General features: G+C 34.8%; 1 protein-coding gene across 1 annotated transcript in view; it reads right to left on the bottom strand.

Moving 5' to 3' along the window:
- Positions 1–17152, bottom strand: part of LOC105303195 (histone-arginine methyltransferase CARM1-like) — a 150213-nt gene that overhangs the window by 130437 nt on the left and 2624 nt on the right. Inside the window, exon 2 of the mRNA XM_011376678.1 lies at positions 6396–6521. Coding sequence (XP_011374980.1) covers positions 6396–6521 — 126 coding nt within the window. The remainder of the gene's footprint in view (positions 1–6395; positions 6522–17152) is intronic.

The raw sequence follows: 17152 nt of genomic DNA, 5'->3' as shown, positions 1-17152 counted from the left end.
AGGTGGGCCAAAGTCTTTCTGCCCATTCCTGAAATACAGGTTATACACTGAACCAATGAAGAATTCATGAAATCAGAATTAGTCTCACCTCTGGGCTTCCTATTTAGAAATTTGCCTTCTTGCTTTTTTGATTAGTATAAATAAGTGAAAGAGACTATTAGTCATTTGTATTCTAAATTAGGCAATTTAGAATTGATTCCAGATTTGATTACTGAGCCCAAAATCTCTGTATCAAGGAATGTAATAAAAAGGGTCAGTTCACTCTCTCTCCTTGTCAGATAAGTCATCCGATATTACTTACAGAGGCCTTTGTGTAGGATCAATAGACTCCTGTCATTGGCCCCCAACACCGAGCCATGTTGGTTCTGGATTTAATAGACTATCCAAGCAATTTAATATTCTCTCCTTCATGTAGAAGGCTGGAAGCAGTGCAGGTAGTACATTAAAACTGTCTGGCCACTGGATGTGATAAGGAGTGAAATGCATTCCAATATCTTTGGTCTTTGCTAATTAGAATCTCAAAATTTCCATTTCACTACAACTTAAAGACTCAAAGAAAAGTTTTTTCCCACAAAATGAATGCAGCCCAATTTGAGAGCCCTATATAACATAAAATTACCAGGTCTGTTCAGGCTTTTGTTACCAACTCTTAATAGTATCCTCTAGCTTGAAACATGGATATCGTGGAAATATGCACTCTATGCAGAGTTAGCCAGTATGGCTTCCTTGAGCACTAAGTGTGAACACGTTAGAAAAAAGGTTTTCCATTCAATCTTCTAACTGCACAATACTTCCTTGTTCTTTCACTGGCTTCTTTCTTTCTTAAAACTAAATGCATGTCACCAGGGAGTTTGTGTGGTGGTTTGGAAAGAGTATGTGAGCTTTGGAGTCAAGCAGCTCTGGATTGGAATCCTTGGTCATTTAATTATCAGTTATATACCTTGAGAAAGTGACTGATTTTCTTGGAATCTCAGTTCCCTCATCAGTAAGATGATCCAGTTAAATTTTCCCAATGGTATATTAGATGAGCAACAGGTTAAATGACTATACTAAAAGGTAAAAATGAGTTAGCTTTGGAAACATGGCGGAGTGAGAGATATCCCCAGATTTCTTCCATTGAAACAACAATAAGCTGAACATCTAAAACTCAACAAAATACCCAAACTGCACACCAGCACTTCTGATCGTGGGATCTGCACATAAGAGCTACCACAGGTCAGAACCCTGGGTGTCGAGTGGTGGACTGGGAGAAATAAAGAAGCTGCCTCCCGCAGCCAGAGCTCCCTGTAGGAGGAGGGGAAGGGGAGAAGGTGAGGTGACTTCCCTGAGCAGCCTTGCCTGGGAGTGCTGGGAGCTCCACACGGCTGACAGCGGGGCCCAGTCATCAGGGCAGAAGGTAGAGAAGCAGGTCAGCAGAAAAACAACAGTTGATTTTTACTGGCCGTGCTTGCAAAACCGAGGCTGAGCCGCAACCCCTAACTCCCAACCCAGAGGGCCCCTTCCCCATATCCTCCAAGACCAATCATCACGGAGCCCCAGGGGAATCTGAGCAAACACTACTGAAACTGTTGCTTACACTGACAGGGACTAAAACTGAGGGTATGAAACTGAGAGTATGAGAGCATGATTAAATATCTATCAGAAAATAAAAAGGCATTTTTAAGGCTTTATATAAAGCAGTGATCCAAGAGGCTTAAACGCCACCTACTGGAAACCAAAAGAAAAGCGCTTTCTTTGAAACAGGCTAAAGAGAGAACTTTATATGATAAATCTTTCTGGAAAAAAAGCAGAATACACTTCCATTAACGCCCAGGCAGAGAAATATTCCATTAAACACAACGAACAGCCAAGGTGACAAGGCATCTCAGAAAGAAAGAGAAAAATCTCTAGAAAATAAGTTTGCATCCATAGAAATATGCAATTTCAATGACAGAGAATTCAAATTGGTACTTCTGAAAAAACTCGGTGAATTCTGAGATGAGTCATATCAACAATTTCAGGAATTGAAAAACCAACTAGATGAGCAGAAAAAGGAGGCTGCAACCCTCAAAAGAACAGAATAGGTCTTCTGGAGATTAAAAAAAACACACACACATTGCAAGAGTTGAAAAATGAAATAACAAGATTGGGAAATAGAGTCAACCAAATGGAGGAAAAGATCAGTGATATTGAAGACAGAAATCTAGAAATAAATCAGAAGGAAGAAGAGAGAAACTGAAGAATGATAAATAATGAAAGAGAAATTCAAGAACTAGCTGATACCACCAGGAGAGGAAACACAAGAATAATGGGTATTATCGAAGGTGAGGAAAAGGAGCAGGGACTAGAAAGCATTTTCAGACAAATAATTGATGAGAATTTCCCAAATCTAAGGAATGAGCTGGAGCTTGGAATTCAAGAAGTCAACAGAACACCCAATTATCTCAACCCAAAAAGGCTTTCACCAAAACACATTGTATTAAAGTTATTTAAAATCAATGACAAAGACAGAATTCTCAGGGCGAAGAAAATGGTAACTTATAAAAGAAAACCCATTAGATTATCCTCGGACTTCTCAGCATAAACCTTATAAGCCAGAAAGGAATGAAATTGAATATTTAAACTATTAAGTGAAAGGAACTACCAGCCTAGAAAAATGTATCCTGCTAAACTCTCCTTTAGATATGAAGAAGAAATTAAGACCTCTCCAGACATACAAAAATTGAGGAAATTCTCCACTATGAGGTCTACACTACAGGAAATACTGAAAGGGGTCAGCTCACCTAAAACAAAATAGCAAAACAAAACAAAACAAACACACAAAAAAACATAATTAGGAGTGAAGTAATTATTAGGCAAATAGAAGCAGAGGAGTGCAACCCTTACTAAGAACAGGGCATTATAAGCTTAAATAATAAGAAGAGGATTGTTATAACAAGATAGTAATGAACATTCAGCATACATAGGGACAAATTGAGATAACAATGACAGAAAAGGGGAGATTCAAAGATCTAAATTCGCAAAGGGGAATGGAGATAAGGCATGCGCAGAAGAAAATGGATGACTGTATATATATAACTATCCTTTACATATTCATAATGGTAACCACACACAGAAGATTCAGAACTGAAGTATGTAACATAAAACAAGAATCAGAGGCAGAACCCACAAAAAGCCAACCAAAATAAAGAAAACAGAAACACAAGGATAAGGAAGCAATGGAAACACAGAGCTACCAGAAAGTAAAAGATAAAATGGCTATAAGAAGACCTCATATTTCAATAATCGCCCTAAATGTAAATGGACTGAACTCACCAATAAAAAGGCGCAGAGTTGCAGAATGGATCAAAAACCAAAACCCAATCACATGCTGCCTCCAGGAGACACATTTCAGCTCCAAATACAAATATAGACTCAAATTGAAAGGGGAGAAAATGATATTTCAAGCGAATGGCATTCTGAGAAAAGCAGGAGTAGCGGTACAAATAGACTTCAAAATAAAAAGGTAAAGAAAGATACTGAGGGACACTTCATAATGATAAAGGGAATCATGCACCAGGAAGACATAACACTTATTAATATCTATGCTCCCTTTCAGGGAGCCCTGAAATATGTAAAGCAATTACTAACAGAACTAAAGGGAGAAACAGACCAAAACACTATTGTAGTAGGGGACCTAAATACCCCACTATCGGATATGGACAGATCATCCAAACAGAAAATCAATAAGGAAATAACATCCTTAAATGACACATTACACTACCAGAACTATTATGTGAATTTAAAAGGTGACAGTATCCAAGATTAATATTAAGAATTTGTGTTTTCAAATTTTTATTTATAATAGATTGAAAAACAAAATTAGAGATAAATTTGTCAAAAGTTGTATAGGACCTCTACATTAAAAATAATAAAACATTTCTGGGGAAAATTAAAGGCCTAAATAAATGGAGAGAAATACCCTATTCCTGGACTGGAAGCAATGGCATGTTCATAAATATTTAACAGCTGATTCCCCACTAAAGAGGTGCCTGTGGAGTTCATCAATTTCTGGGGCGTAAATTCTCCCATCTTCACTAATTTCAAGCTTTCAAATTTCTGAAATTTTAATAATGGTCCCTTGTGATATAGTATGAGCTATCTTCAATGACTGAAAGACTTAATATTGTTAAATTGCAATTCTCCTTGAATTGGTCAATCCCAATCACAATTTGACTAAGTACTTTTGTAGAAACTAACAATTATAAAAGGAAAGCACGAAGACCATCTAAAACAATCTTGATAAAAAACAAAGTTGGAAGATTTAAACTATCAGACTTAAACATTACTTTAAAGGTAATTCAGACAATGTAATAGACACTGTCATAAGGATAATCAATCGAACAGAAAAGAGAGCTCCAAAATAGAACAAGTCTATATAGAGTCATTTGACTTGCAAAAGTCTTTTCAACAAACAGGGTTAGAATAACTGTCTATCCATATGGTCTAAATATAATCTTTGGCCTCATACCTCACACTATATAAAAATAATTAAGATGGACTGTATACCAAAAATATAAGCTATAAAACTTCTAGAAGGAAATCCAGGATAAATTATTCGCTATTCGAGGGCAGGACACAGAATGCAATAAACAGAAAAAGAAAAAAAATGATAAACTAGATTTTATCAAATTTAAAAATTTTTGCTTAACATAAGATATAATTATGGAATGAATAAAAAAGCTACAAACTAGGTGATAACATCCATAACTTACATATCTGATACATGCCTGGAATCCTACATAAAGAATAATGACCCCATAGATAAACAATCAATTAGTTACAGGCAAACAGTTTGAATTCATAAATACATAAAAAAGTGCTTAACATCATTAGTCATCATAAAATGTAAACTAAAACCACTATGAGACCACCAGATGGCAGAAAATGAAAAGACTGAAAGACCAAATGTTGGCAAAGATGTGGTATAACCAGAACTCTCATCTATTATTGATGGGAATATAAAATGGTACAGTGACTTTGGAAAAAAATCTGGCTATTTCTTATAAAACTAAGCATACACTTATTCTATGACCCACAAGTTTTACTCTTAGGTATGCATCAAAAAAGCAAAAACAATATATGTATACAAAACAGCTGGTAGGAGAATATTTATAGCCATCTTCTTGACCATAGCCAAAACCTGGAAATAGTTTCCGTGTCCATCAAAATGAGAATGGATAAACGAATTGTGACTATTAGTTAGTAATAAAAAAGAACAAACTTCTAATACCTGTAACAACATGGATGAACCTTGAAACATGCTGAGTGACCTTATTAAAGAGATTATATACTGAATGATTTTATTTGTAGAAAGTCCTAGAAAAAACAAAGCTAATCTATAGGGCAAAAATAAAAACTGATTATTTCTGGAAGGATGGGAGACAGGAGTGACTGTGAAGGGCAAAAGGTAACTCTTAGGAATGCTGGTATTCTTGAAGACTTGTGCATTTTAATGTATGTAAATTTAACCACAAAAGAAAAACTGAGAAGCATAAACAAATTTTGAGTTTTAGTTACTGAAATGCAGACAGAAGTATGTAGCGGTGAAATGTGCTAGTTATTATAATTTACTCTGAAGTGCATCATAAAAATAAGATGGACTGAAAGATAAATAGAAGGAAGAATAGATGAACAGGTATATGATAAAAACAACTTCCTCACTCTGAGTAAGTTTAGAAACAAGAAATCAAGTTAACTTCTTTATCCCAAAAAGTTACCAATAAAAAAACAACTTTAGACATTTTGGCTACCCAGAAGAGAATCTGTACCATTGCTAATACTTTGCATTGTCTAGATTAATACTATAAGTAAGATAGAACAATTTATATCGAAGTTAAAGAAATGATGATCAACCATCAAAGGAAGACCCAGGATACTGTTAGCCCTAATTTTCTTTATCGGGCTGGAAATCTTCCTGCGTGCTTTTTAGTCCTTTCTTAAAATACTTTTAACTGACACGTTAGTTTACCTCCCTACTGCTTGACATCTGTTGCCAGAGTCTAAAAATGTTTGACAAATGATTCAAAAACAGAAACAGAATGAAATCATTCTAACTGACACTGAAACCTAAAATCACATTTCTGCCAAGAACCTAATCTTCAAGGAGAATCAGTAACAGTGGTGGAGATCTGGACAATCCTTGGTGACCTCTCCTGAGAAGCGAAGGGCTAAGAATTAAAATGCCCTCGTAGTCTAGGAAAAGGCTGATTGTTCTCTAGCACAAGAACCAGTTTTAAATCATTTTATTAATCGACAGAAATTCACATCAGGAAACATGCTGCTGAAAGCCAACCAATCAGTAACAGTAAAAAGTCCACTAATCAGGAGATCCATCATTGGAAAAGACAGAGAGTCATGACAACCACAAAACTTACCCGCGTAAGACTCGAACTTCAGCAGAGCACTGTTGTACCCCAGAGTAATCAAGATGGACTCCTTCCCCACACGGCAACATTCAGTGTCTCTGTTGAGTAAGCATTTAAAGATACAGACGCCATCAGCTATAAAGGGTGAAAAAAAAAAGGATTAGAAAAATCCATTCTGAGCATTGTAAAAAGAACCATTCCTACGTTTTTTTCATGTTCTCTAGGCTACCCATTTCTTTTTTCTTAATACAATGCCTCCTGGGACATATGAGAATATGAGGATCAAAGATAAAAAAGAGATGAATCTATGTCCAAATATCAGTTCTTTGCAGGTGGGTTAACAGGCTCAAAACTGGCACTTATTGGCTCTTGCCTTTAAGTCTAGGGACCACAACACTTATAGTCCCCAAATCATTTTGTAATTCTTGATGCCATCCTAGGAGAGTCCAGGTAATGTCCCTATGGGTGATTCTTGAGTACCTACTATGTGACAGAGATATCATAAAAATCTCCATTGTAAGTATTATCACTGCCAATGTTTCTAGATGAAGACAAGGCAGAGTGTCTAGGTCCAAATATGTCCAAATATGCAGAACTGGAATTGAAACCCAGAACTGAATTTGACTTCGAAGCTCATGTTGCTCCTACCACACTGTGCGGACAAGCGTGTTAAAAAGGGAGCCGTTTCTATAAGCAGGGCCCATGGTAAGTGGCTAGGGTCTCATTAGATTCATCCACACATAGCTGGGTACTAATTCACTGATCCTCCTTTTACAGGTTATAGACAGGCCTTTACCACTGGGGCACCTGAAGTGTGGTAGAGAAAGCAATGAACTTAGGTTTTGCTGTCATCTTTGATACTAACAGAGGAACTTCAATTACCTATTCAACACAGAGTCACATGTTTTCACGGTGTAAAATGAAAATATTGATGTTTATTGCACAGGCTTTTTTTAAGACTGAATAAAGTTTAAATGACTTCTAAAATCCTGTTAAAACAATAAGAGGCTATTATTTTTTCTCTCATTATAAAGTAGATCTTAGGACCTATCTTTAATGTCCTCCAGTCTCTCTTACAAAATCAAATACGGTGAGTGTATTAAATTGAAACTAAAAACGTAATTGTATATAAAATTACACTTATACATGGGCATATGCACATTCATGCACACGCATTCAAAACACACACACAAAGAGATAAGATGATCAAATATTTTCAACCTTTACTTCGAATGAACGAGTAGAGTGTCTTCTGATAGAAGCATTCACAGATATTTTCCACAAAATGTTTTGGCTAGTTAAACAGTGCAGATGTTTTGAAAACATTTTCCTGGCATCAAACATGATTACAGGTTTAGTTATTACGGCCCAGTCAGTGTCTCGGAGGCATCAATGTCTCCTTGCAGGGAGGCAGCCATGAATTTAGATGCAAAAGGAGGAAGTTTGGGGCTCTTTTAAACAATATGTTTTCTTAAAATCATAAGAAATTTTTTTTCAAGAAATCAGGATTTTTAGCTTTTACCAATTGTTTCTTTTATGGTTTTGAAGCAAAATAAGATAGAATGAAGAAGGAAGAAGGATCCTAGCCTTCTTCGGTTCCTTATGCATACATAACTATTATATCCTGTGAGCTCTCTGTGAGCAGGGACAATTTTACTTTATTTTGGGGATCATTATCTTTTTTTCTCTAAATTAAAACTTAACACAGTACCTGATACTTAATATTTTTTGAATCAGTGAAGGCATTTATTTGTGTACTAACTGCATACCATCCCAGAATAGATAAAAAAACTTCAAAATTTACGATTCAATTCTCCTTAACCTGATAAACTCAGATATTTGTGTGCGCGCGCGCGTGTGTGTGTGTGTGTGTGTGTGCGTGTGTGTGTGTGTGTGTGTGTGTGTGTGTGTGTGTGTGTGTGTGTGATTTAATTAGGGTATAAATTGAGTTGCTGTTTTTCCTACTTTCATAAACTGCAAAACGCCTACCGAGGTATACATCTTTTTTTCTTCATCACCCTGCCATCCTCTGTTTAAACATGGGTGAGGAAAGTCTTTTTAAGCATGTCATAAAATCCAGAAATTAGGGTATAAATTGAGTTGCTGTTTTTCCTACTTTCATAAACTGCAAAACGCCTACCGAGGTATACATCTTTTTTTTCTTCATCACCCTGCCATCCTCTGTTTAAACATGGGTGAGGAAAGTCTTTTTAAGCATGTCATAAAATCCAGACAGTACGGTATCTACTTCAAAGTTTAAAATCTACCTACGGCAAAAAAATTTTTAAACACTTTTAACAAAATTGAAAAGCAATGGTAAGCTAGGAAAATGTTTTTAACATACATAACAAGGACAATATCCCCAATATACGATTAGCTCTAAAAAATAAAAAGAAACAAGCATCCTTATTAAAAAGTTAGTAAGACAACATCATTAAATATGGTCCATGGAGAGACAATCATGAAAATTTTATCTGGACTTATTCAAAGTATCACATTATATCTTAAAAAAAAAAAAGAGAGAGAGAGAGATCAGTAAGCCATTGGTGACTTGAAAAATTTCAATAGCAAAAGAAATGTGAAAAAACAATGAATCTCAGTAATATAAAAAAAATAATAAAAATGAGATCTAAATTTTTCTCTCATCAAAAATTTTTAAATATATGTTGCCAATATCAACTATTGGAACGGATGTGAATAAACAGTGAGCGGCTATCATTGGGAATGTAAATTTGTATATTCCTGGAACGTATTCTGTTCATATGGTTTAAAATGTAAAGTCTATGTACTCTTTGCTAGACATTCTACTCATAATAATTTCTTTCAGGATGTGTTTTATCAAGTGTGAATGGATGTATATTCACGGATATGCATCTTAGAGGTGTTTACTAGAGGCAAAAAAATGTAAAGCTAAGAGTCTATCACTTTTATATACGGTTGGTTAAATCAAATACCATACCTCCATGTTCAAGTAGCAGAACAGCACGTATATTATTGTAGCTATTTGATATTATGTTTATCTTCGTAGAAAGCTGTTTAAAAAGATATACACCAAAATGTTCTCAGTGGTTTCCTCTGGATAGGGAGATTTGGGGTCATTTTTACTTTTTCCTTTATAAAGTTCTGCCTTGTTTGAATTTCCTGTGTGACTACTTATTCTTATAATGAGGAAAAACAAAAAAGCTATTCATTTGGTTAAAAAGCAATCAAACAAAAAGCATACTACCATCACTTACATATTTTGCCACATTCTCATTCTTGGTGGGTTTTACTATTCTTTAAGTTTTTTCATTTATTAGATATTAATTGGTTTTTCATTCATTCAAAAATATTCATTTAGGAATTGCTGCTTTCAATATGATCATTATATTAATTCTCAAATTTTAAACCATTCATGGAAATGAATGTTTTCTTATGTCTTTTGTTTGCTAATGTAATAACTTCTTGTGATTACCTGTCCTGTCCTTGGACTATGTTAGTACATAAAACACTTTAAATGATTTCTGTTAATGAATATGAGCAAGATAAAAGTGCCGCTATTTTAGGGGAGAGTGTATTGTCAACCTAGAAATGTGTCTTTTTAAATTTAAAGAACTTATATTAGAAAAATGAAGAAATATGATTTTAAAAAATTGCTAAGGAACACATATAAATCCAAGACCAGGAAATGCTAGTACATTGATGAAAAGTAGGGGTGGCGTAGAGATCATTTCCAATGTACACTGTACTAAGGTGCAGGGCATTTATCTATCTATTATTACTAGTAATAATAACTTGATAGAAAGTTTTATTTATTCTAATTATTATAGAAATAATAACTTGATACAGTTCCAGAACATTCTGACTCCCCTGCCAAACATTTCATCTCTGCAGTGGCACAGAAGGTTGGCTGCTTCTGTGTATTTACTATCATTGTGCTTTTGAACTTGGCTCTCATCAGTGACACTCCTTGCTACTTCTTCAAAGAGCAAGGCCAGATCTGCTGAGGGCAGCAGGGAAATAAGCAGAATAAGTTCATGTGCACAAAGTTTAGTCAGCTTTAGGAAAGCCCAGAGCCTTGTTATTCCCTCCTTGAGGGAAAGCCACTCGTTCTCCCGGAGGACTCTCAAGGAAAATCACAATGATGTCAAATCCAGATACCTTGCTCTATTCACTAACTCAGCCTCATCTGACAAAACTTCCAAAAGCACAAAGAAAATCCAGAATCTACCCATTTTACAAGTGCAGACAAGAAAACGTGGAAAATGCCACGAGGTAAGGTCAAGAGAATTGTCCTCATCTTTATTAACAAATAATTCTCTTCTTCTCCACATACATATTCCTCTCCTTTCAGCCTATGCAAATAAAGAAATTCAATCTCCACAGGAAAGCTACACTAATTGACCAAGAATGTTATATATCAGGCCTGGTCTAGAACAAATTCCTGGACAAAAGAGCACTCATGACCTAATAATATGGCATTTATGCCAAGTCTTTGCTAAGTGACTCTTTTAATATTTTCCTATCTAGAAATAGAAAATTAGTCTACTTAAGAAATGTTTGCTCACCTACTGTCTGAGAACATATCAAGTCCCCTCTCACAGCTTGTCATAACTTTTCTTTCACAGCATGAATCACAGTCTGTGATGATTTATTTATAGGATTATTTGATTTAATATTTTCCTTTAACACTTGTCTCTAAGTCCCTTGGGTTAAGGAGCTACTTCGTCTTATTAACAGCATCTTTCAAGCACATTGTCTGGTTTATAGTAGATGCTCAATAAACTTTTGGAGAATGAAAAAAAAAAAAGAAATGTGTTTCCTAGGAAAAAATAACTAAAATGATTGTTTAGGCAGCACATATATAGATGGAATGAAGTATACAGACAACTGTACAGTTATTATTTTTGACACATTTAACCACAGAAAATGAGTGTGAAGAAAAAAGGACAAGATTATGGAACTCTAAGATATCTAATATTAAAATTAGGCATCAATACTGATCATAATAACATAATTTCCTATGAGATATGATAAAATAGTAATATATGATACATTCAGAGCTTCTTCCTCTCTTCTACTTGGTGAAAATTTTCTATTTGAAAGATTAGATTCTAGGCTTTTGCTTACTGGAGTAATGGTAGTGAAGAAAAACTGAAAATGGATTGATTCAGTTTGAAAGGGACCGATTTAATAGCACAAGAGAAATGAAGAAACTGGGAAGATAAGCAGGAAAAGGACAAAAGGGAATTAGAGGAAGTTTTAGTGTTGAGAATTGTGGTAGAAGCCATATTGTGAGAGAAAGATGGAAACGGGGCTTTTAAGATATTAGTCTTAGAATAACAGTTGTCTGCTTATTTTATCATTTTGGTTTGGTTTGATTTTGAGTTTGTTGGGTTTTTTTTTCGAATGCTATCCCCTTCCTCTAAACTTTGTTTTGCAATTATACTAAGTCTACACTGCCCAATCACAGTCGTTACACAGTTATACTGTCTCTTTTTGGCTCTCATTTAATAACTATTTAGTGCTCACCACCAGTCCTGAGGACATGTCTCCCTACTCATTTCAGTTGTCTAAAGTCGTTCTCTAGCAGAATCTTAAGAAGGGCTCATCGAAACAAATTGTTTAGTAGATTCCTTAGGAAGGGTCATGGGAACAATATTCTCTGAATTTTTCCATGCCAATAACTCTTTGTCTTTTTATTTCTGAAGGTCAGTTTTCCTGTATATAAAATTCTTGGCTCATCTTTTTTTTTTTTCCCCCTGGGGATCTTTAATATGTTACTCCATTCTCTTCTAGCACATAGCATTACTGTCAAAAAGTCTAATAATATTCTAATTTTATTTCTCTTACAAGTAATATACTAACTACTGTTGTCTAGATATCCAAAAGATTTTTTTCTCTTTCTTTAAAGGCCAATAATTTTTACCAGAAATCTTATGCTGGTCATTGTAGGTCACTATTTTCAGGAATAAAGTTTATATTTTCAATGTGTATTTTCAATTTATTTCAGCAAAATTTTCACGATTATTATTTTAGTATTTGTTGTTTCTTTGCTCCGATATCTCCTTCAGAGACTATTATGTGTGTGTTGGATCTTCTTTATCTTTAATGTTTGTAACTTTCTTTTGAATCTTTTTTATCTTTTTTATACTTCCTTTTACCTTTTAAAACTTTCCATCTTTTCTCCTTCATTTGATGTATGTTCTTGTTCCTTCTAGTTTAGCCTTCATTTCTAAAATTATTTTAACTATTTTGTTTCTAATTTCTTGAATTCTATCACTTCATTTCTAAATTTTTCTAATCCTGATTTAGGTTATTTTTTTTTACGTTCTATATAATTTTCTTAATTTGTTTTGCTAATTGATCTTACAGACATATTTTTGGAGCATGTCTTTCTAGCATGCTTTCATTATTGGTAGGGATGTTATTCTGCCCACTACTACCTTTTTTCTAATAGTAACTCTGTCTGGGGTTTGACCTCAATACTTTTCTATTGCTCACCTTTATGTGAATTTTCCTGAACTTTTAGAAGGATGGTAATTGCACATATAGTTTTACAAGGAACTACCAAATTCTTTTCCAGAGTGACTGTTCTATTTAATATTCCCATTAACAATGGACAAATGAATCATTTTCTCCACATCCTTGATAACATTTTGGGTTGTCATTATTTTTGCTGTAGATATAGTTGTATAGTGATATCTCATTGTGGGTTTAATTTGCACTTCCTTGATGGCTAATTGTGCTGAACATATTTTAATGTGCTTATTTACCATCTGTATATCCTCTTTAGGGAATTCCTGTTTATGTCTTTTACATGTTTTTAAATTAGATGGCTTTTGTTTTTCACTATTGAGTTTTGAAAGTTATTCATATATTCTAGATACTGGTCATTTATCAGATATGTGGTTTGCAAATATTTTCTCTCATTCTGTAGTTTGTCTTTTCATCCTCTTAACAGATCTTTCACAGAGCAAAAGTTTGAAAATTTAGTGAGGTCCAATTTATCAATTTTTCATTTCATGGATCATCTTTTGGTGTTGAGTCTAAGAACTCTTCACCTGAATCCCTTGACCTTGCTCATTCTATGGTTTCATTACATCATAACTGAACAATTGCAACAATCTGTCCACTGCTATCTCCTCTACAACTGAAAATGAGTTCACATAGTTCTAAGCTGCCAGATTACAACCAACGAAGCTCATGTGCATTTATTGCAATACTCTGCTCAGAACTTCAAAGAGTCTCCCACTGAATATTAAAATGCAGATTGTCCTGCCTGGAACCATAAATCTCCCTGGTACCTTTCCTGCTTCTGCTCAGCTAACCACCAACCGCCTAAACATATACTATACTCCAGCCAAATTATTAGCTGCTCTCCAAAAAAGGTTCATAATTATGGTGGCAGTAGAGATGTGGAATAAGAGTGGGACTTCTGAAGTGATAAAGCTCCCTTCTACCACCAAAAATATTACCTAATTTATCAATGTCCATTTAAAATGCCACCAACTCCATGGCACCTTTCTTGCATCATCCCAAATGGCATATGTTATCCCCCTTACTTACTAACCCAACAGCACTTTGCACCTTTCTTACAGTACTTAGTTGATTTTCCCATTTGTATCCCAGTCTTATTTATTTTGCAAGATGTCAGACTGTCCATGGGCAAGAATTGTGTCATCCTCATCTTTGATTCCTCTGGTGGACCTGGTACACAGGAGGGACCATGAATAGTTAATTTGACTGGAACCACCATCAGCATCATTCTAGTTCAGACACGTATGGCCTATTTGCCATATCCATTGTTAAAAATAAAGTAAAAGGACAAACTTGGCTCATTTTTCTAGCCTCTGAATCAGCTTAAAATTTTTTTAACCATTTTCTCTTTTTTCCTCATTCTTCTCTCCATACATGATCACAGCAGAAAGAAGAAAAAATAAACACAGAAACCAACATCATAACGAAATTTTAAACACCTCTGTGACCAATATTATCAAATCAGAAGGAAGTAACATTTCATTCTACCTTTAACGAAAGAGTATGCCTCTTCTCTAACAGCTTCTCTAGAAACCTGCTGCTCCCTCAAATTTATTTGCAACGCTTGTCTGAATAATCCTTCAGTTCTCCCAGGAATTTTTCAAGGTGAGAACTGACTAGGGGCCAGAGAACCCATGGTTACTAGGAGTTTTAGGGGAAGAAGTAGATCTTGTTCTTTTTTTAATCTTGACTCTTCTATCAAATACATGTCTACTGTTTCCAGCACTATGCATGGCACATAGATGACCGATAATACTTATTAAACAATGAAATTAATACAGTCAGAGACATCTCGGTCACTTCCTAAACTACGTAAAAATTAAGAGATTGAAATCTCAGGGCATTAAAGATATCGAAATGACAATCAAATACTTATTTTTAGTTGATTTTATTTTCAGCTGTGGCAAATGGTTTGGATCTTTTGGTTTATAAACTGTTTTTCCAGTTGCTATGAAATTGAAAATAGTTCACGTCCTCATTTCTCCATAAGAATATAGTCTTCCTACTTTCCCTGAATAAGCTACTCCTCTCAGATTTAAATTTCATTGTGAATGTCTCTTTTGGGTAACTAAATATTGTAGTGTCTACAGTCTTTCCGGGTAGAGTTTTCTCAGATCACCAGCTTTCTCCTTGTAGCTTCTAGAGATTATAAACTATCCTCTTGAATACACTCAGTAGCGGATAAATGCTTCAACGTGATTTTACCAGCTATAACAACAAAAAAGTGGGAGTGTCCAATGAAAGAGTATAAAATAACAACTTTGCTGTCAAAAGGTGTTCTAGAGATTCATTTTTGGTTTTGCCCTGCAGTGGATGTGGTGGAATCAGATATCTGCAAGTCTTGGTTTGGGGATTCATTCATATGTGTACATGCAGCTAACATTATTAGCATCTGCTATAAGCCATGTACTGTTAATTGACAATAGCAGAAGATGCAAAGTTTAAATAAGCTGTAGCCAAGGCCTCTCAGTGTAAGAAAAGATCTGTTCAAATGCTATGGTATTTGAACCAAATACCATGTGATAAATATTTACCCCAGAGAAACAGGACACAAATTTTGTCTAGGAGATCCCTCATAGGAGACATTACACTGGACTTGAGCCTTGGAATAAAGATAAGAGCTTTCCAAGTAAAAAGAAGAGAAGGGGAAAAGGTCATTCCAAGCATTGGGAATAGCCTATGTAAAAGGTTAGTGAATGAACATATCATGAATGAATATGGCAGATCTGGAAATGAGAAGTAGTTCCACATGGTTTATAGGTAGAGTGATGAGTGTTAATACGTCAATGCACATTGGGAGATTGCAGAAGGGATTTAAAAAAGTTTTGATTTGCCACAACTAATATTGCCATTTTGACTGACAACACTGCCCATAGTAACACAAAAAGAAATGTAACAACTAGACTGCTAGCTACCTTTGTTAAGCACTTTCACATCTTTTATCCCATTTGTCCCACACTGCTGCAGCATGAGGTGAGGTTCCTTATACTTATTCTATAAATATGAAACCTGAGGTTCAGAGTTACTGAGGGATTTGCTTAAGCTCACCTCAGTGTAGCTTCAAAGTCTATTCTCACTGCTCTGCACTACGTAGCTCCTTATGACAAGTAAAAAGGGTAAAAGACAGATCAAGGCATTTCAAAATTTCCCAATATATGAGCTCTGAAATCTTGCTTTCAGATAAATCAGATGGATATATCCCCTTCCCCTTCTCTTACTATTTAATCTTAGCTACTCTTAAAAGCCTACTTCAAGCCCCACCTCCTCCATACGGTGTATGAGATCACTCTAACCCACAGGGATCATCCTTCCCAGGAATTAAGTATAGTCTCCTTTCATTACCTTAATTTCTTGCCATACTTTCTTAATATGCTCTTTTTTGAACCAGTCTCATTTAACCCTTAACTGGTAAACTCCTTCAGATTGGTATTTTATTCCTATATTTTTATCCAGCAATATCCAGCTCAATTATTTACACAAAATACGTGTTTACAAAACATTGGTTCCCTAAGTGTAGATTAAGACTCTTTGACCTGGCTCTGAGAAAAATTTTAAAGACTGTAGAATTTCCTCCAAAAGAATTATGATGTAGCCCAGATCATCTATAAACACTATTTTATCAAACATTTGAGAGTTAGTTTCTATGCTACTTAAACTGGTCCAAAGCAGAGAAAAAGATGAAATTCTACCTAAATCACTTACAAAGTCAATATAATACAATAATAAAACTTGACTTTACTCCTAAAATAAATATTAAATTCCATTATGAATATGGAAGGAAGATGGGGATAACCTAAGTTTGAATCTTGGTTAGAGCAATTACTAGCTTTATCTCCTTATGAATATTATTTAAACTTTATAACTATGCTTTTTATTCATAATAGTAGTATATGATAATATAGGGTTAGTTCAAGTTCAACAAAAATGATAACAATGCTCACATTTACCATTTACCTGGCACTGTTCTAAGACCTTTATATGAATTAACGCCTAATCTTCCCAATAACCCTGAGGCAGGTATTACTCTAATCCTCACTTTACAAGTGAGTAATCGAGACAGCAAGAAGAAAAGTACCACAGTTACATACCATTTATACAGTGGAGATAGGATCTGAACCCAGGCAGTCTGGCTCTAGATTCTATACTATTAATAACTCTTCTAGTCATTAACGTTAATAACAGATTAACATGTTAAAGATAAATATGTAATATAGTTAATTGATGTAAATAAAGAGCAAGGAAAAAAA

This window comes from Pteropus vampyrus, unplaced genomic scaffold, assembly GCF_000151845.1.
Source record: "Pteropus vampyrus isolate Shadow unplaced genomic scaffold, Pvam_2.0 Scaffold301, whole genome shotgun sequence".
NCBI lineage: Eukaryota > Metazoa > Chordata > Mammalia > Chiroptera > Pteropodidae > Pteropus > Pteropus vampyrus.
Note: the sequence above shows the minus strand (reverse complement) of the source record. Positions and strands in the feature narration are given on the sequence as shown.